General features: G+C 29.4%; 1 protein-coding gene across 1 annotated transcript in view; it reads left to right on the top strand.

Annotated features, from left to right (window-relative positions):
- Positions 1-444: 444 nt before the first annotated feature.
- LOC106679760 (rho guanine nucleotide exchange factor 12) overlaps positions 445-20,842 on the top strand; it is a gene marked incomplete in the record, with an annotated part of 158,134 nt that continues 137,736 nt past the window's right edge. Inside the window, 2 exon segments of the mRNA XM_067051400.1 lie at positions 445-870; positions 15,907-15,993. Coding sequence (XP_066907501.1) covers positions 836-870; positions 15,907-15,993 — 122 coding nt within the window.

Genomic DNA, 20,842 nt, shown 5'->3' with positions numbered 1-20,842 from the left:
TACATTATATTTAATGTCATTCTTTTACCTTTATATATCTATATATAATTTATTTATATATACATATATATAAATTGGAAAATGTAAATACAAAGATAACATTGTTATATTTTTCTTATTCTTCACTTACCAAGTTTTTACCTCATAAATATTTAGCATTGCCTTTATAGAGTCATATTAGTTTCAATATATTGATTATTGCATTAACTTTATTAATTTATGATAATCAAAGCATATTATCAATGGTTCTCATTGTTCCTAACTATTCTTATGAGTTGTTACTTAAATAAGAGGAAAAAATGGAACTTTAAATATTGATAGTACCTGTAAAATCTCAGAGAGGTCGTTTCAAACAACTTATTCGTTCAAAATGTATTTCGACTATTTTCAATAGGATTGAAATTTAACTTTCGGTTCCTTGTATTATTTATTTTTATTGAACAAGGGAAGGTTAAGGAAATGCTGTATTTAGTAATTTTTCCACAGAAGTGATATCTTAAAATTCTGAAGTATATTCCAATATGGCCGCCACTTGTTGGTTTTACCAGTATCTTGCAGTTAGGCTAGGAAGTGTGTTCTTTTCTCAGCTTCATTGGCATTTTGAGATTTACAGTTGCATTGACGGTTGACATCGTTGTTTTTATAGTAACTTCATTCTATGAAAAATTATCTATTCCTTTTATTTAATTTACCACTATTTTGATGTTTTTCCCACTGATTTGCGTGTTGGGAGAAGTGGGTTAAATTATTTCAGTTGTGAAGTGATGTGCCTCTTGTTTCGGTTGTTTTCTAGTGATAATGCAAGTGTTAGTGTAGTTTTTTGTGTGAAGATAGCATGATGGATAGTTCACCTCCAGGAATACCTGACAAGTATGTATTTACATTATTGTTTTATCTTGTTGCTGTTGGCTATATTGAGGTATTTTGGCTTTTGACGGATGTATTATCACTATTTCTATATATGTATTTTTTTACTCTCTTGAAATTCATATAATTTTGTATTGTTCAGTTAATTTACTGCAATAAAAATTTGAACTAGTTCTCTCAAAAATTTGACAGTAAATAGTTGGTTCAATTCTCAGATAACCTTCTTTTGATTATCTCTAGGTATTTTTTTTTTTTAATCTGCCATATAAAGTTTTTTATAGTGATAATCAAATCAATCTAATCACTTTTTATACCAACTGTTTCTAAAAGCAATAACTTTAAATAAAGTCATAAAATAAAACAGCTTTGTTTACACTCCGAATGTTGATAGTATGTATGCTGCTCAATTCAAAGATAATGTGCTTAAAGCTTTTCTAGTCTAAACATTGGAAAAATACTTTAGTTTAACAATAAAGTTAGTTGAAATACTAGTTAAACGACTGTTTTGTTGTTTCTTTTGTAATTGATTAGTGATAACACACTAATCATTCAATGATTAATCACAAATCATTTACAGATCTGTTTTGTTGTAACTTATAATCTTCGTTTCTGTGTAATTATTGACTTCTTTGTAAAATGATTTGAGTATAATGTTTTATTGGGGTTAGTAAATGTTTTGAATTGTTTTATCTTTAAAAACTTAGATCAGTCATTGATTTAACCCATATCTCAGGGTATTCCTTACATACTGTGTAGTGTAGGTACTACGTTATTGGCTGTTTTAACAAATATTATGATTTAATGACATGTAATTTTATTAACAATATCAGTCCTCATTTTCTATGATCACTGTGTCAAATAAAATATGCTATGTTCATTTAAAGTGTGTAAGTAATTACACATTGCTCATAACTCATTGATTAGTTAAATTCTAAATATTGTTATTATGAATGTTTTGAACATCTTACCATAGGGTAACAAAGATATTCTTTTTTTTATATTTATAAAACATTTTTTATTGTTTCAATTAAAAAGTACTAAACATTTTCATTGAGGAATATTTAAAATATTTTGAAGCTAAAACAAGATAAAGGTCACAGACCCTTTCTTATTTTATATGATCCATCAATGTTTGAAGTAATTCTGCTATGCTTAACAATAGTTCATGATTATCATTGGAATGTGCATATGTACTAAATAATCCTTTTTTAAAAAAACATGAAATTATTAATTAGATGTTTATTATTTAATTGAAAGTGAGTTGACTGTAAAAATTATAGAAAATACTCTACTGTTTTACATTATGGGGAATAGTTATGTTTGTGATTCTGATATTGTATCATTGAATATCTATTTATGGATAATATTCAGAATATCAAAAATGTTTCACTTATGTAACCCTGATTTGAAAACATACATTCTGTAATTTACTTTATTTTTTCAATGTATCAGTGTTGATTATAAACTTTTTCCAACAATTCCAATTCAAATTTTCATCCAACAATTCAAATTTTCATCCGTTTTTTAAATAAATTTCTTTTTTAGTAAAATAAGTTTTACTTAAAATAATATTTGTGCTCAAACTCGTGATTGGTAAACTATTTTAATTTATCACTCTGTATTAATTTCTTCTGTGATTAATTATGAATATAAATATTGCCTGATATTAGGAAGAACTTCATTCACTTCTTTACCTTAAATTTGGAAAGAAAGTTGAATAACTAATGCCTTTTTATAGGTTTTAGTTAGTGATAATACAGTTACCTGGTTTTATTTAGTATCATATATTGTGGGAAAAAATTGTTAAATAAATTTTTATCAGGAAAAGATTGGATAAATAAGTTGACCAGAACTTCATTCTATGATTATTTATTCTTTTGTCTAACTATTTATATTTTAAGGAATTCCTGGATAGTTGGTATGTTATAGGTTCACGAGTTAACTTTATTTAGAAATTAGAGATAGGAGGGCAACTCACTGACATGGTGGTCCCTTTAAATACCTGTTGCATTCCGTTGTGATTTAAATGACCACAGAATGCCGATGGATGATTTGATACAATATTTATTTAAATAGAGTAATTGATAACAACAGTGTTATTCAAGAATTTAATAATTCTTAGTCATCCGGTTGCAGAACATGGTAACTAAAAAAAATTAAAATGTTCACAATGTTAAAAGATTGTTAATCGCAATGTTTTAATTTAAATCAAAAGCTAAATACCATAAGTTAATACCCTCATTTTATCTTTAAAAATTCAGATTTCCTAAAAACTCCTGAAAAATCGATGATATCAGTGCCAAAGAATCCGATGTAGTCTAAATGTTCTATTAACATCATGGTAACTTACAAAAAGTTACCACGATTTCCTACGAGTGCCTCATCTGTTCCGGCCAAGCCAAAGCCTAAACATATCTTACATCGAATTAAATATAAAAACTGCCATAAAACGTGTAGAGAAAAAAATAAAAAAATAAAAAAATATTTTTGCTGCTTAGTTTTTAAATCGTCCACTGTCTACACCTGCACTAAACAAAAAAAAATGGGGGTTACTATCTTTTTTAAGGCAGCTACTCGATTGGAGAATATTTCGGAACCGTTTTTGAAACTCAGGAACCATATAATAGAAATAGTAAATATAATTGCAAACAGGAATTTCGATAAGATAGAATTTGGGAGAGATCGAATACCACGATAAATTGTTTAAAAAATACTGAATGACAGTTAATAGTAGATAGTAATTAATAGTAAATCATTTACTAGGATTAAACATTATTGATTGCATTGCTGCTTTATAGATCTAAACTAAGTAGGTTTTTTTTCCATAATTAAAATAATTGGCAAATCCCCAAAATTACTTTCTGAAGGTACCAAACAGCACAGAACAGTTTTAATCATCTTGAAAAATGAATGACCTTAAAATATACGATATTTATAGGATCTGTACCCTAATAAGTGATAATAGTTTCTTTTTATATTTTTCTATTCATAAAGGGTGTTCAAGACGTGATTGACACCTCCTTCTTTTCTGTTTTAAGAATTTTGAAATGAAAGAAGAAATGAAAAAGAAGATAATGAGTGACACCAGCTACAAATTAGACTTTGTAACTAACCTCTCCCAGTTTTTGTACAGAACATTCAACTCTGAAATTTCCAATATGATAGAGATATTTTCAATGAAGGATTCTCATTAAGAAGCTGATTCTGAAACATTTTATATCGGTGATTTTTTCGAACCGACACGAAACCGTAAATCTATAAAGACCACATAATATTTTTATGTACGATTTGCGGGCAAAACGTCTGTCGATCCAAATCGTTTGAGAATCTTGTCATCAAAAGACTTCTTAGTCATTATAGGATTTATCGTGGCCATGGTAGGCCGAGGACAATGAAATAATTATTACTAATTCTTTCAGAAAATTAAATTTTCGATTTTGTTCTTTACATAAAATCGGTATTCCTTACCGTTTTCTCACAAATCATCATAAACAGTAAAAAAATGTTTTAATTGAAAATTCCTGAGTTGAGTGCGCTGGGCAAAAACTGGAACAGGTTACAAAGTCGACTTCACTAACTAAAGAAACTTCATTTACCATAATCATAACCTTAAGCTTCATTTCAAAATTATCGAAACAGTAGAAAAAAAAAGGGAGAGGAAAGACACGTAGACTCAGCCACAAGTCTAATTCGTTACTTTATTGAGTTAATAAACCGCTAAGTATGAGTTTTTGAGGTGATATATTGGAAGTTATAAATGCAGTATTAATAAATTAAAAACCATTGCTATAATAAAAACATATTTGGTGCGGGGAGCGCATCACACAACTTTCACTTACCACCCAACTTAGAGTAAACGCACCTGTCATAGACAGGTCAACCTTTGTTTTAAAATATTAAGAGTTCGGTGTCAATAACCGTTTGAAAATTGCCACAGTTATAAGTCTATACCTTAGCGAATTTGAAACGATTATTGGTACCTAACTCTTAATATTTAAAAACGGAGGTTAACCTGTCAATAACTGGTTCGTGTCTAACAGGTGAGCTTACCCACGTCCTCAAATTTTTTATAGATTGCTGGGCTTAGATTGAAGTTATTGCTGTTTTTGTGATTAAAAAAAAAATACAAGAAAAAACACTAAGACCAGGGAAGGCGACCGCTATCCATCTATCTGTCTAGGTGGGAATAGCGAATATAAATTTTCAGATAGTTAAAAAAAAATAAGGAAGTGATAATACAATTAGGAAAGGTTAGGCTATTTTGGCTTTTCCCAAACTATTCAGATATTTCTATTTTAAATATCAATTAAATTCTTTAATATTTTGTATTTATCTATTATTTATTATTGCTAAGAATGAGAACTGTTTATTTTTTTATATATATACATTTAAATTAAAAAAATTGAACCTACGCTGGGGAAAGATTTTTTAAAAATTCGTCATTTATTCCATGTTAAACTGTTTCAGTGAGGATAAGATGTATCTGATATTAAAGACCATTTAATATTTAAATGCATTGTTTTTTTTTTTTAATTTTCCAATGGGTGTACGATATTACTTATTTGTATGGATAATAGGATTATTAATAATGTGTTGAATGTAAAAAGTTTTAACATGCTAAATTTTATATGTATAGGATTGTGAGCAAGCAATTTAAAGTCCATGTATTTAATGCAGATGAGCTGCTATTGGATTTTCTTGGCAACTTTGTACCTTTCCTTCCAAAACCTTTCAGAATTTCATTATTTTTATCCATTACATTATTAGAGTTTTAAAAACGTAAAAAAAAAACAAAAACAAACCAAACACGTACTACGAGAAACTAGCCTATCAAAACGACAGCAGACAAAATGGTGTAGAGCTCAGCTGGTCTGTGGTGTGACGTCATTTTCCATTTATCAGACCTATCAACAGCCTCTCAACTACGTTAAATGTTGTATAGTTGTAACATCCTAAAAGAAGGTAATATTTCTCCATTTAACAAAACAAAATGATGATTTAAAAAATCAAATGGAAAAAGATTTTTTAAACATAATATTATGAATACCCATAATGGAAAACGTGTAATTTGGGTGGTTTGGGTTTGAATTGACATAAAAATCTAAATGTACGACATCGACAGTTTCCCATTAGCTTATTTTGTGCAAGAGAAACCCAATAATTTACGTCAATATTTCATTGCATGCTCAATATATTGGAAAATGAAAATCACATTTGTATATTAAACACAATTAAAATTACAGTGGTACATCAAGTAGTTGAAATTAACAATTATTTTTTAAATTGAATCAATTATTTGAATGTAATAATATATTGGTTACTTTATCCTCAGCACTAGTTTCAGTTCATGTTTAAGAAGCCAATGGCGTTATGCTTTTCTCCCAATTGGTGAAGGGTTAGATACTTTTTAAGAAATCCGATGAGTTGTATTTGACGGAATAGCCATACCGAGAAGTGAACGGTACATGTGCTCATTATCCTGGACCGTTTTGTTTGCTGTCTTCGAGTTTCCCTCTTTCTATTCTCTCGAAAGGTATTCATTAAAAAAATACATTGTTATCAGATCTGTAGTTTCTGATAGTTTTTCTTTTTTTTTAATAATGCAAAATAATTTTACTAACGAATATTTATATTAAACTTTAGGAAAAAGTAGGATGCGGTCACATAGTTTCACTTTCATTTTTATAAAAAATGTCAATTTTATTAATATGTAAAATTGTGATAACAGCTAATAAAACGATTTTTCCTTGAGTTCGGAAAGTAATCAAATTTTTCTGACGGATTTATCACAGGCTGCATACATTATATAGATGTTTATGTTTTCGCATCCATGAAAACTTAATTGTTCGTATTGTACCCAAATCTGACTACTAGTAACGTATAGTTAAGGTATTGAAAGTATGCACTTGTTATTTTCATTTATTTAGCAAAGAAAAATATCTGACATCTCCATTCTTACAACCTCGGATGCTAAATCCAATGCATTGTTACGTATTATTCCGGCCACACCAGTGGTCAGTTATAACCTACTTTGTAATTATTATATTGCTTTAATTGGGTCACGCCATCCACTTCCACCCGCTACGCTCGCTCGCTCAAGAAATAAACAAATCCGCAACGGGTCTTTTTCGAGGTCTAAAGTCCCATAAATACGATTCAATTTATGGTTTCAGGTTATAAACCAAAACTGGTCTAGGCGGGATAAGTACCGAAAAGTTATTTGTTGTATTTCCAGAAGTATTGATCAGATTAATTTTTTTTTTTTAAGTTTTGCTTTTTATACAATTTATTATATTATATTACATCCATTATGATATATTGCAACTATAATAAAATTCACTTTATCTTACCTTTTTTTTACTCCCTACCTGGCGATCAGTAACCCCTTAGCTCACTCGCTATAAAATCTTTGGGGCCGCAGTCTATGAAAAAGCACTTTTGTCGACTACTGTGTACATACTCCCCGATTTAGTGCATTAGAGACGCTGGGCTATAAAGAAAAAACAATAACACAAAATTGATTTACGTATGCTACATATAATCTTGGTACAGACTATTACAAATAGACGCGCATAGACCATAGCCAAAGTTTTTGGAATCACGTGGCCCTGAAAAGCAATGAAGACCTGAGTTGCTTGCATACAAGATTTGCTGAAACTACATTCTTTGGACTTCGTAAAACACCAGATACAGAACTTAACTCCTTATCTCGTTATGGGAGTACTTAACTAGTCTCCTTGCATTAATAAAGTGAACTCACTGCTGATCTACTACTTAAAGTCCATTTAGTCCATATTTAAGTGGTAACTGTCGGTACATTGCTTTAGTCTTGGGATAGGTATGTCCTGGAGTAAGATAGGTAGGATATAGCTTATTTTCATTAAGAGTCGGTTACTAAGTCTAAGGTTAATGACTACATAAACCCTCGAATCTTGGATTTAAACTAATCTGCTAGATTAAGCTAACTTTTGAAGCTTTCGACGTTTATTCAGTGCTCACTTGATAATAGCAATAATATAGCTTTATTTTCATTTCATTTTTGAACTCATTCTATTTCTAGACATGTTTATTCTATGACAAATGGATGGCTTAAGTTATGTTCAGTCGTGATAGAATATTACACCACCGAATAATGGTTATTACTTGACTTGACTTGACCATATATTTTAGTACTTAGGTTCACTACTTGATAAGTATCTGAATAAGTACTTGAATTCGTTTTAAACGTTTTCAGAAATATATAACATATAGAAATTCATCGTTTCATGCTATCATTCTATCTATTAAGGAATTATAAATTCTATAAAGATTATCCTAATAAATTAATTGGCATCGCTATTTATAAACATTGACGTAGTTCAATTACTTACCGTAAAAAAACAAAACATTTTTATAGCGTCCATAATGGGTTTAGTAAAGATGAAGTACGATGGCCGTGTGAGATTGTTAGTACATCCTTGGACTGCGGAAGTAAGGGACCCGCATCGCTCTCAATGCGCGGCTTATTTACCTATTTCCTGTACAACATGACAAAAAATACTTAATAATAATTTTACAGACTTAATAATATAATACTAAATAGTAATATTTTTTTTTTTTGTATGAAATTAGCCATGAGTTTTGTATGAAAGACCCCAAATATAGCATGGGAAAATATGAAACATATTTATTTATTATTTCATATATGAAATATGAAACCTCAAAACTATTATGAAAATATACCCTCCTATTGTCTTCGACACATAGCAAGAATCTATAATTTTCGGAAAAATTGTTAGGTAAAGTTATGTAAATGCGAGAAATATAATATATTTTGGTATAGAAAGGTTTATGTACATCGATATTAAAATCGATTCAAATGGGTTGAAATTGTTGTTTTAAATGTTTACTGTGAAATTTATTGTTATTTCATTGGGAGAAACATCCTGCAGAAGTGGAGTGTGAATGAGAGAATTTCGTCAGATCCAAACAGTGAATTTTTGGCTTTACGTACTACTCCAGCCCCTAAGCTTCTAGACTACCGCACAGTAGGTCAGGTCTATTGTTGATGAAACCTGGCCAAAACTCATGTTGTCACCTTACTTTAGTTCCCAAATTAGTGAAACATTTAGTTTATCCAATTACATTACATCGTCACAAATTATTAATAGATTACCTCAAGATTAATATGAAGCCCCCAAATTATGCCTGATTGAAAACGGCAACATGTCTATAGGAATCTACATCGTGAAAAAAAAAAAACTGTCTGTTCCTATGATTCATTAATTATAAATAATATTTTAAATTGATATATAAAATAATTATTTTAATAATAAATAAATTCAGAGTGTACTCCTTATATTAACTTAAATTTTTATGTTGAAATCATTTTTATTAATGATAATAATGGCCTAACGAACCCGATGGTTCTATGCCGATACCTGCAATTGTTCTCCTCATATATTCTTCTAGTAACGTTCCTTGAAACTCAATTGTACTAAACCAGTTTTAACACAATCCTCCCATCTACGTTTCGGTCAACTCCTCGGACCTTTACCCGTCAGTTCAGTGTTTATTAACATTGCAGGGATCGGCTCGTTACTGAGCCTTACAAACTTACAGGTCCATATTATTCGTCACAATACTATAACCTGAATTATAATTACCGGGCGTAGTCCCCTTAAATCAGCGGTTTGTAACCTTCTAAATTCTCCGGTTAATTCATCCTTTTTCGGTCCGAATATTTTACGTAATACTTTATTTTCGAAAACCTTGGGGCTGTTCATCCCTTGGTGCAAGAGGCCACGTCTCGCATCCACAAAGAACAGTGGGCATGATAATAGTTTTGTAAATTCTAATTTTTAAGTTTTTGGTGTAATCGTTTTTACATCTAGAAATTATATTGACCTTTTAACGGACTAGTATTGGAAGGTAATTCAATAAAGTTATCCGCAGGTTTTAGTTTTGATAAATACATTTTTCAAAAACTGTTACGTTAACTATTTCGGAGTTGCCGTGCTGGCTGTGTGTGTGGCATAGTTAACGTAAACATTAGAGTAGGTTTTTTCAAGATTATTAAGGATTCAGTGTCTTCTGAAACTTTAAATTAATTATTGAAAGAAGAGAAAGAAAATCAGGAAGAATTAAACAATTTGGAAAATCTTTTGAATGGTTTTCGTCTGTATATTCGAACAAAAGGCTTCCGATTAGTGGTGTAGTGGAGATAATTTATAAATGTCGCTCAAAAGGGACATGCTATTATTATATTTTTGGTTTTGTTCACCTATTTCAAATAATTGCTAAATATATTATTCATCTTAGAGATGCTCAATATTCTCTGTTAAAGATTACTATTACTGTAACTTCCTTCAATAACATTTTAATTCATTTTAATATATTCCTTTCTTATTTTAACTATCTATCTTTTATTAAGAGTGGAAATACTTTTAAATAAAACTGATTGAAATTATTATTAAAAAAAAAAAGGTAATAGATATCCAAATTATTCTAAGCAAAATTCTTTATTCTTTCTGTAAAATTTCACGTAGTGTGTTCTTCTACTTACCCTTTTTATATATAACTAACTACTAATCTTTCAGTAGATTTTTAAGAAATTTTGCTTTTTAAAAAGCTACATCTCAAGAACTATTGGACGTTAATAGCTCTTTTAGGGCTAATATTTCAGCTAATTTACTCTTCTTTCAATAATGTTCTCTTAGATTTTCTAGTGTTGTTGGCAGTTTTTAAGATATAGAGCTCCAAATGTAAAATTGATTTTTTTTTAAGGTTTCGAAACAGCCGCCACTTTTTATTCCCCCTACCTATACTTGGCAGACTCATCAATTTTGACTATTAATTATACATAGTTTTCATTAAAGTAGTCAAAAAATGGGGTGAGATAACTGCCTTTTGTCTCCTCTTGGGCTCTTGTACTAAGAGGGATTGGTGGTATCGACATTAAACCTGTGGGCTATCTAAATCTTTATGTTAATAAGGACCGGATGTTTGTGGAATTTTATCTTTAGTTTCCTATGGCCCACCTAATCTAATTAAGCACCGAATTACACGAGTTGGGGATTTTACCTAATTCAGCACATCTGTAGTTTTTTCTGCACAAAATTGAACGTTTTTTGAGGCTAAAAAAGTAATTTTATTTGTTAAAAAAAACAACTAAATTTCTCATATTATACACACATAGGTGTTTCTATGCCACCTATACTTGGCAGACTCATCAATTTTGACAAGTAATTATATATAGTTTTCATTGAAGTAATCAAAAATTGGGGTGAGATAACAGCCTTTTTTTCTTCCTGGCTCTTGTACTATCTGTACATATACCGGTCCAATGAAGGCCATCTAAACGCAAATCTCCGGATCAGTCTCGATGCAATCCCACGATTCGGCATTGTGTAGCCTTCTAAATTCTCCAGTCAATTCCAGCCATTTTATGTAATACTTAAATTTTGAAAACCTAAAGGCGTTGTTCTTCGCTCAGTGTTAGAGGCCACGTTTCGAACCCATAAAGAACATATAAAGGAGAATCGTCTTGTAAAGTCTAACTTTTAAGTTTCCGGGCAGAAGGCGCGGGCTAAGTAATTCTAAATTGAAAAATAACTAGCGTTTTCCGCCTTTATCCTGACTTTTATTTCCTCATCAAGTTAGTTCTTTCTAGTTTCCCTAGACTCTATATACTTAACCTCTCTACCTGTTCTAATGTATCTCTTCTTATATCTATATCACCGATAATGCTCATTTTTCCTCTACTAATCATATTTTTTGTTTTATCCATATTTATTTCTAGAGCTAGTACCTTAATAGATTTTATCAACGTAGTTGTATTTATATTTGTGTTTTTACTGACCGCACCCCCTACCATCTTATATATATATCATCTACGGTCAACTTCCTTCTTATCATTAGTTGTATTTAGTTTTATAGTTTCCTCGTCCTTACCTAATAATACAAAATCATCATCATATCCAGACCCTAATATTTTATCACCTTAGGTGCTGCTAAAGCAACACCCAACACCTAAAGCCATTTCAGTTTGGATCGGATTTCAAATAACATAACAATGAGAAGTTTAAAAAAAATAAAAAGTTTTTAATGATTTTTTTAGCCTCTAAATTCACAGTAGAAGACGATAAAACTACATGATGAAGTATTTAATTCCAGAGTTTTTCCGCGTTCTTCCATTAAGTAAAAATATTGCCAATTAATTTTGAATTCAATACTTATTAAAAGCTCAAATGAATTCAATACTTATTAGTAATAAAAATCTATTAATAATAATCAATTAATATATCATTATTTTAATTTAAACAAAAGTAATTTAAGTTTATCATTCAAAGTAACCAATATTTCGTTATATCAAATTCTAGTGTTTTTTTATTTTTTAAAGGTTTTTCTGAATTTTGACTGTTGTGTGAGGTGTATTTATCATAAATTAATCTCAAACGTCAGATTTTTTCTTCAATTAAAGGTTTATTCTTATAAAGAGCATTGGTGTGCGTCTGGAGGGTATACCCACTCCTTGGGTCGATTCACGGCTGATAACATAATAAATAATAATTTGCCACACCCGATCTGGACTCGAATCTGATACCCGGGAGATAGAAATCCAGCGTCTTACTGACCTATTTTGCTCCCTAATTCCATTAGAAGTTTGTGCGTAAATTGAGTCGTATTGAAGAATATACGTAACTCTGTTATGTATATGTAGTATATGATATATAAATATATGTTAATATTTATAAGTTTTTTTAAAAGGTTTTATTCAGCTCAACAGCCGCCTCTCTACTTTTTTGTACCAATGAATAAAACTTTTATTTTATACGAAAATAGCGAATGGGATGAAAACATTACATGGCTGACTTATTTTTGGTTTGAGTTTCTTTAAGATTTAGTGTACTCAGGGTGTCATGGACGCGTTCCATGTTTTTCGGACTTTTGTTCTTTTTACTTATGATTTGAATCTTATGATAACATATGAAGTTATCTTTCGAATTTTCTTCCTAAACAGCGGCTTTCTAGAGACTAATGACAATTGATACATAAAATTCCATCCTATTTATCTGTACTATCTATTAGCGTAGTGCATTTAATAAATAATGTTGTCAATTAGACATTTTTGTAGTTATTCTCGAGTTGCTTTTTAGTATTATGTTATATTAGTGTTGATTAGATCCTCCGTTATGTAACTTTTCTATTTATAATGAACTGTTGCAGCAGAAGTGTGTGCAAACTTCCGTTCTCATTGTTCTTTCTTCTCTCTCTTCTAACTCTCTCTTTATAATTTAGCTCTGTAATTGGTCAAATAGTCCTAAAGGGCTAAAACGTAAAGGAAATATTCCTTTGGATAGGTTAAACGTTTTATGTTCGTAACATCTTCTTGTAGTATTGTTTGGACGTTTCTTTCAATTCCTACACTTTGAAAGTAACTGTCATGTCGTGGGTATTCTTTGGTTATGTTACTGATGGTTAGTTCACAATGCACATGTTTACATTTTGGAAGTATTTCTTTTTTAATTAGAAATTAGTGTGATAAATCTTAAACCTGGGGGATGACAGCCTCATCTCTTCTAATTTTGGGTTTAGAACTTCTCCAGGGTTTATTTTTTTAAATATATAATATAATATTAATATATATAATAAAATATAATATAATATTAATATATATAATAAAATATAATATAATATTAATATATAATAGGTAAAATATTTTTTATTGAATGTTTAAGAAAATAGTAATGACAAATAAATTACGTAAAAGATTAAATTGGTTTTCTCATTATTAATTTAATAGATAATGATAAAAAATAGGTATAACATTATTTATCAATAAATAAACAAGACTAAATACGAATTTTTGTCCAGGCTTTAAGATGATTGGTCCAAATATGCGTTCATTCAAAATACTAAAAGAAATAACATTTGAGGAGAAACTTGCCATTATTAAAAAATAAAATTGTTTTTATTATTGTTTCTTTATTTCTAGATTGGATTAGTGGGCCTTAAATATCTTTTGTTGGTTTAAATATATTATTAAAAACAATGGAAGTTGATGTTTTTTTGTATAATTGTGTAACTCACGTAATAATTAATTTTATTTAAAGTAATAACCTCTTGTAATTATTTTTTATGTATTAATTAATTTTTTTTTCTATTAGTATTCTACTAGATAGTATAATACTAGTAGGTATAGTACAATATTTATAGTAAAATATTAGTAGAAAATGCTTTTACCTGTAGCATCAGATATTGAAGACAGTACATTTTATTAAGAATGAGATGAATGGAACTGTAATAAAATGAACTATAGTAACTTTTATTATTATGATTTATTTTATTTTTTCTCTTTCTTTTTCTTCAATTATTTTATGATTACAAAGAAAGTTATTTATTTTATTAATGCTTAAAATATTAGTTGTTTCTTGACTTTTTTTCTCTATCATTCTTTAATTAACTATTAGTATTTAAAAAAATATATCTTTTTTATTTATAATTATTCAATCATTACGATATTGTAAATAGTCGTTTGCCTAGGAGTATCGTTTTCCTTGACTGCTTCCCTCCTCCGGTATACAATTGTTAAAAGAAAACCAAACTTAAAATAACCATGTAAGGGTCCATTAGACCTATCTGGTAATCAAGAACTTTATTTTTTAATTTTTATACACGTCGCCCTATTTTTATTTGTTTTTTTCTTTGACAAATGTATATTTGAAGATGTATATCTTCTTTTATTAAAAATTCATGACGAGTTACTCTGTTGCTGATATATTACTACCAGAAACTAGGATTTTCGTGTTGTAAAAAAACCCATGTAATACAGTAATCAACTTAATTATTCAATTTATAGTATTAATACATATAAAGCTTGCCTAACATTGTTTGAATCAAATTAAACTAGCTAAATACTTTCTAGATTAATGCAAACATTCATAAAAACCAAACTACTCTGATTAAAAACCTAAAATTTTGTCCATAATTGAAGAGCTATGAAGAAACCTAATGTATTAAATGATTTTATATTCCTATTATGAAGGAATTTTCAACTTCTTAAAACTACCTGAATTTTAAGTTACAGACAAATATTCATGGCACTATGTAAAAAGGAATACTTAGAAATATTATTTCATACTAAATTCCCTTTTTATTTCCGCTTATATTTATCATATCGTGTTCGTACGCTTTGTTTTTCAATTATATAATTACATACGAATTTAACATTAATAACTAAAAAGTAATAAGCCAATGTAAAAAAATTAAATGGTTTGGTTAAAATTTGTATAATTTTGTTTAATTTTAAAATTACTTCTTCCCAAGTCTGATTGAAGTATAAAAGATTAAAGGTGGAGTGAGAACCCAAAATAAACAGTAACAACCTTTTTTTTTTTTTTAGGGACTTTATCATAGTTACTAGAAGTCACTGATTATTACTGTTCAACAACATTCGTCACTTGTGTTTACTTGTTCTTTTTTTGTTAGGCTGAAATCAACTCTTAATATAGTAATAAATGCATTAAATGATGGCATGAATTATTTCAACTTACCTTAACTGAAATTTTTTTTTTATTCTAAACTATAAATAAAATATAATTCAAATAAATAATTATTAAAATGCATAATACGAGAAATTTAGTAAAATCGCTAAACAAAAATTAAAATCTTTAGGAATTTAGCCCTAAATGAGTAACACGGGTTAATTTCTGAAAAAAAAAACAAACTCAAAATGTGCTATTTTGTGGGGAAACTCCAAAACGTGTGCAATATAAAATAAGTGTTATTTGAATGTCTTTTCCATGATTCGAATTTCTTTTGAGGTCCCGTCAAAAATTCGGTCTCTGATTATGACAAAAGAATCACGTAGATGAATATAAACTTGAATGCATTGTGTTGCTGCTTGCGAATTCCTATTGTGTTGGGAACTTCCTCGCTGTGCTCCTGTGGTGTTGACATTGGTTTGTTGCTTTTGTGGCCAGAAGAGCTGTCCGTTCGCTTAAATGTTTTACTATAAGTGATCTTATTTGGTAGGTCTCATTTTTATTAATATTTCAGGGCTGTGGAAAGCGATCATCCCGCTTCCCCGAAGTCGGGAAAAAAGCCTTCCCTCAAGAGGTGGAGCTCTTTCAATCATGGGAAAAGGTATATATGTATTTTGTGAAGAATGTCTCAGTGTTTCCTTCACCGTCATTTATCTTTTTTCATTTTTGGCCTCAGTTTTCTGATTTCTCATTTAATTATATTCAACATATTTTTTGGGTACTGTCGTAACGAAATAATTATAAGAAATTATAGGAGAAGAATAAACATATTATGGAAGGTAATCCCATGTGTAACTTACGGTAGTTACTATGAAAATATGAATGTTTTTTCCAGTACAATAAAAATATAAATAACGGCAAAAGTTGAAATATTGAGAATAACACAAATTCCAATAAATAAATATCCTCATTATTTTACACTAAAAGAGGATCAGCGCTTTAAGGGTTTTGAAAATTAAGTATGGCACAAAATTTTCGGACCGACAAAGGATGATTTAACCGGAAAATATAGAAGGCTTCACCGAAATGAGGGAACTGGTTACCTTATTCACCAGTAATTTTAGGTGACCTAAAATTCAGGTTATATCATTATGGCGAATAAGATGGGCGTGTAAGGTTGTTGGACTTACACACCTACCCAGACATTTTAATTAATATGGAACCGAGGGGAGAATGAAGATTAGGTGAGAAGATTACGTCCAGAGAACATAGAGATTTGAATTGGGGTGGGTATCACTGGACAAAGTTATTAGTCTTATCGGCATGGAACCTTCGGGTTTGCTGAATATTATTATAATTTTTTGAAATTACTAGGGAGTGATGTTTTTACTTAGTTCCATTTCCCTTTTTCATGTCTAACCCTAGCTGTATATTTATTCACATTTTAGGTGTGTCATAAATGCTCTAATGAATCTATTTTTAATTTGAAAAACAATAGTAGCTTTAATTAATTAACAGGATTAATAACCAGTGACAGTAAGGGAGGTAAGAAAAGAAGATGGAAAAAAGGAAGAAAAGAAATTTCTTGCCAACCGTTAAATTTTTAATTTGTACAAATACTGTTTTTATCAGTTTATTGATCAGTCTCGAATCCTCGCTAAAATCCTGTGAAAGATTCGTTTATTTACATAAATAAATTTCATATTTCATGCATAACTCATGATTTCCATTCGGTCATTTTTCTTTTTTCTTTTTTTTTTTTTGGTATTCCATGAATAAATCACATCGTATCCTTGAATATTCCATCACGTTCGTCCAAGGTCACTCCAATATTGTGTGGGTTTGAGTTTTGCTGTGGTGACTCAATTCCTCAGGAGTGGCGTTATGATCTTTTGTTTATGTATCACTGATTTTCTTCAATAGTGGCATATCTGACAAAAAATTATCCATTTTATTTAGAATCAGATGTATTCCAAAGATAGTACTGTAGGTTGCGGTTATTTTCTTTTATTGAGGTCTTCCTACAGTCTTTCCTAAAACTATTGTAGTTGTTTTAAATTAACCCCAGTTTACGGTACAATCTATGGAATATTTCAGAGATAAAATAAAAAACTTTGATTTGTCAGATTAAGTAAAGCAGTGATATTATTGCCCCAATTGTATTTAAAATTCGTGGGTAAATTTTGATTTTCTGTGTGTATTTATATATCCTTCAAGTATCGAAATGCAAATAATTCCAAAATGAAAAATTCATTACGCTTCTATAATTTTTGAATATTTTCCTTCCTCAACTAACTAAGGGTGTTAGAAGAAGGTTGTTTGGTATTAAATAAAAAAGGAATTTTCGAAACCTCCATTTATTTTAGGATTTTATTCAGGTTTATTGTTGAATCTGAATCCTCTCGAACCCTTATTGTAGAGTCCGAGAAAAGTGATTTTTAAGATGTTTCTTTCATAAGTTCAAAGTAACACTGACAAAGTTCATTAAGTCATTTGTTAAAAACCTTTTAATTAGATCTAAAATACAATGCAAAATTACTTATATCCCTTTTTCTCCTACTTTACAGAAACCACATATTTTTATCTACATTTTTTTTTCTTATCTCCGTTATTATAAATAACAACATTAACATATATCTAAGTTTATACAAACGTGTGCCCTTCCATTGCCATATGATATTGTTGGGCTGGTTTTTTTTTTTTTTTTTTTTTTTTTAAATCATTGCTAGTAGTAATAAGTAATTGATGAATATGCATTATGAAAGATTGTAGTAGTTAGTGGAAGTGAAAATAAATGGCTTCGTGTTTCTATGATTATTATAACATTATAAAAATTTAATTTTCATGGTGATTATGTTTGAAATAATTTTTTTTTTATTACTGTGATTTTGTCGTTTTTCAAGCGAAAAATAAATTATAACGTTTATAACATAAATCCGTATATTTTTCAAACCTAAATAAGTTTGTATGAAAAATTCAAATAAATTGATAGCTCCTTACTTAATTAAGATTTTCCTTTTGGGTACGTGTTCTACCTACTGTTTTAGATAGATAGATATAGAAAAAAACTTTTTTTATTAAATCGCTTATTGTGTTAACAATTAATGAAATAAAAACTATTTACTAGACTGTAAAAATAGGCATGTGGGCTGCAGTAATTTCTATTATATTTTCGGCTTTTCAGACCTCTGTGAGTTGATGGTTCACTGAATTGTGGCAAAGAGGAAAATGTAGGTTATTATCTGATAAAGAATTAAATCTTAAATATGTTTTTAGATAAAAGTTAAAATAATAGTTGTTAATATTTATGCACTTCGGTAAAAATAATTGTTTATTTACTCATATTTGCTTAAAAGTATCATTCATTTATTATATGTTTTAAGCAAAATAATGTTACTTGTTGAACTTTTTTTTTCTAGGTTTATTAAGTTGTTATCATTTATAAGTGATAGTTTACATTTCTCAAAATAGAACCCAAAACCGCTTAATATTACTAGATATTTAAGAGTGATTTTATTTTATTGAGCTTGAAAAAGTATAAAAATCAATCATTTAACTATTTTTTTAATGATGGTAGGCTATAGGTAGGTTTTAATTATTTAGGGTAATCCTAAATAATTAAAACCTAGGATTTTCTGTTTACGAAAAATTTAGAGCAACGAACGGAGTAAAGGTTTATTAAGTCTTTAAAATCGAAGAATGTTTATTAACAATATTTGAAGGAGGGTGGAGGTGTAAGGGGGTCTTTGTTTACAGCTCCACCTAACAGTCCTGATGGAGACTTAAATAGTTAAAAACTAATTTTCTTTCTCTTGACAACAGCCCTCATCTTTATAAATATATTAAAATATGTTTACAATAGTTACCTTATGGTTGTTAAAAAATTGGATTGAATGGATTTTTGGGATTAAATTGAATTTTTGGCCTGTTTAGTGCTAGGTTAATAGGAATATGATTGTACATGCCCGAATTTTCTTGCTGTATTATTTGATAGAGTAAATTGATTTACGTGAAACGATTTTCTGACTGATTTGGAATGGCTAAATGAAATTATTTTTCTAGTTTCATCAGCCTTGTCTTTTATACCTCGTGAACGGAGGTAGACCATATGGAAAACGAGTTTGAAAATAGTCCAACTTTTCATTTCCTTTTCTTTTTATATTCTATAAACGAGTAAATGGATTTTCATGGTCTAAACGATTCGTGGACTATTTATGGTAAGTTAAATGGAAAGACATGTAAATATTTTTCCACTTTTCATTCGCTTTTGCTGTTATGTGGCCTAGGCGAGGAAATGAATTTTCTATACGTTAGTAAACTAACCGTCCCATTTATTTTATTTTTATTTATTTTCTATAAATTGTCCCCTTTGTAATTAAAAAAAACATGCGTTATAAATAATGAGAAGATTATGAACCTATCAACCTGTTCACTGCAGTTGTAGAGTTAAATGAATTGGTCGTAGAAACAAGCAAGAATCCAGTACGACTTCTATGCTAAGTTTGGACTTCTGTAGCCAGACTATATTCGGAACCAAACAAGCCTTCCTAAAACTGCTCACTAAGTAAATATTTATTTGGCTAGCGTTTGCATTAGTAAAAACCTTACAACATATAATACGCCTCCTGTTTCCTGGGTGTCTGTAGATGTGAATGATATTCCTTGAAACAAATATATGATCTTTCCTCATATTCGGTTTAGTTCAAATCTGCTCTTTGTCAATCTCGAGTTTGATTGAAAGATGCGTTTCAAAATATGCCTCATTATACTTGCCTGACTTCGTTTTGGTTACTTAATGCTGATGTGTAGGGAACATACCAGTTATTTCGTTGCTTTAAATCATTTTACGAGTATTTCATCTTCAAAATTGTTTATACCATGAAAGGACCAATTCGATAGATGATTTATGGTATATTAAAAATATCTTAACTTGTGGCCGTACCTAGAAATAAAGTAAATTAATTTTTATCAATAGATTCTAAAGTAAAAACAGTAGTAAAAAGTTCACTACTCGAGGGCCCCTAATTCTAATATAGCAGACTCTTCGATATGGCTGTCGTATGTTTTTAGGTTTTCTTGCCATAACATAGATACTTATCAACTCTTAAGGTGTTCGAGATAATGAAATATAATAAAGTACTTTATACACATCTGTACTAGATTTACTTCTCTGGTATTTCCTGTTCATTCAAAATATTACACAGCTTCTGGTGGTCAATAGAATCGTAAGCTTTTGTGAAAGTAAAATCTATATAATTTTGGATGCGTTTCAAAATATGAAGGGTGAAAAAATCGCTGCGCGCATCACGTGACTTTCACTTCAGTACACTTGTTCCCAAATTCTGTGGAGATTGATGGACTCGTGTTAAAGTAATTGCTAGTTTTGTGATATGCGAAGAAAAAAATTCCAAGACGTATAGGGTGTTTTTTTAAGCCCGATAGAACTTGAAATTGTAAAAAATAACACAAAAAATTAAATTGTAATCAAAATTTTTTTTTTATTCGAAAGA

The sequence above is a fragment of the Halyomorpha halys genome, unplaced genomic scaffold (genome assembly GCF_000696795.3).
Source record: "Halyomorpha halys isolate HHAL.00 unplaced genomic scaffold, Hhal_1.1 Scaffold217.1, whole genome shotgun sequence".
Classification (NCBI taxonomy): Eukaryota; Metazoa; Arthropoda; class Insecta; order Hemiptera; family Pentatomidae; genus Halyomorpha; species Halyomorpha halys.
This window is presented reverse-complemented; position numbering and strand designations above follow the sequence as displayed.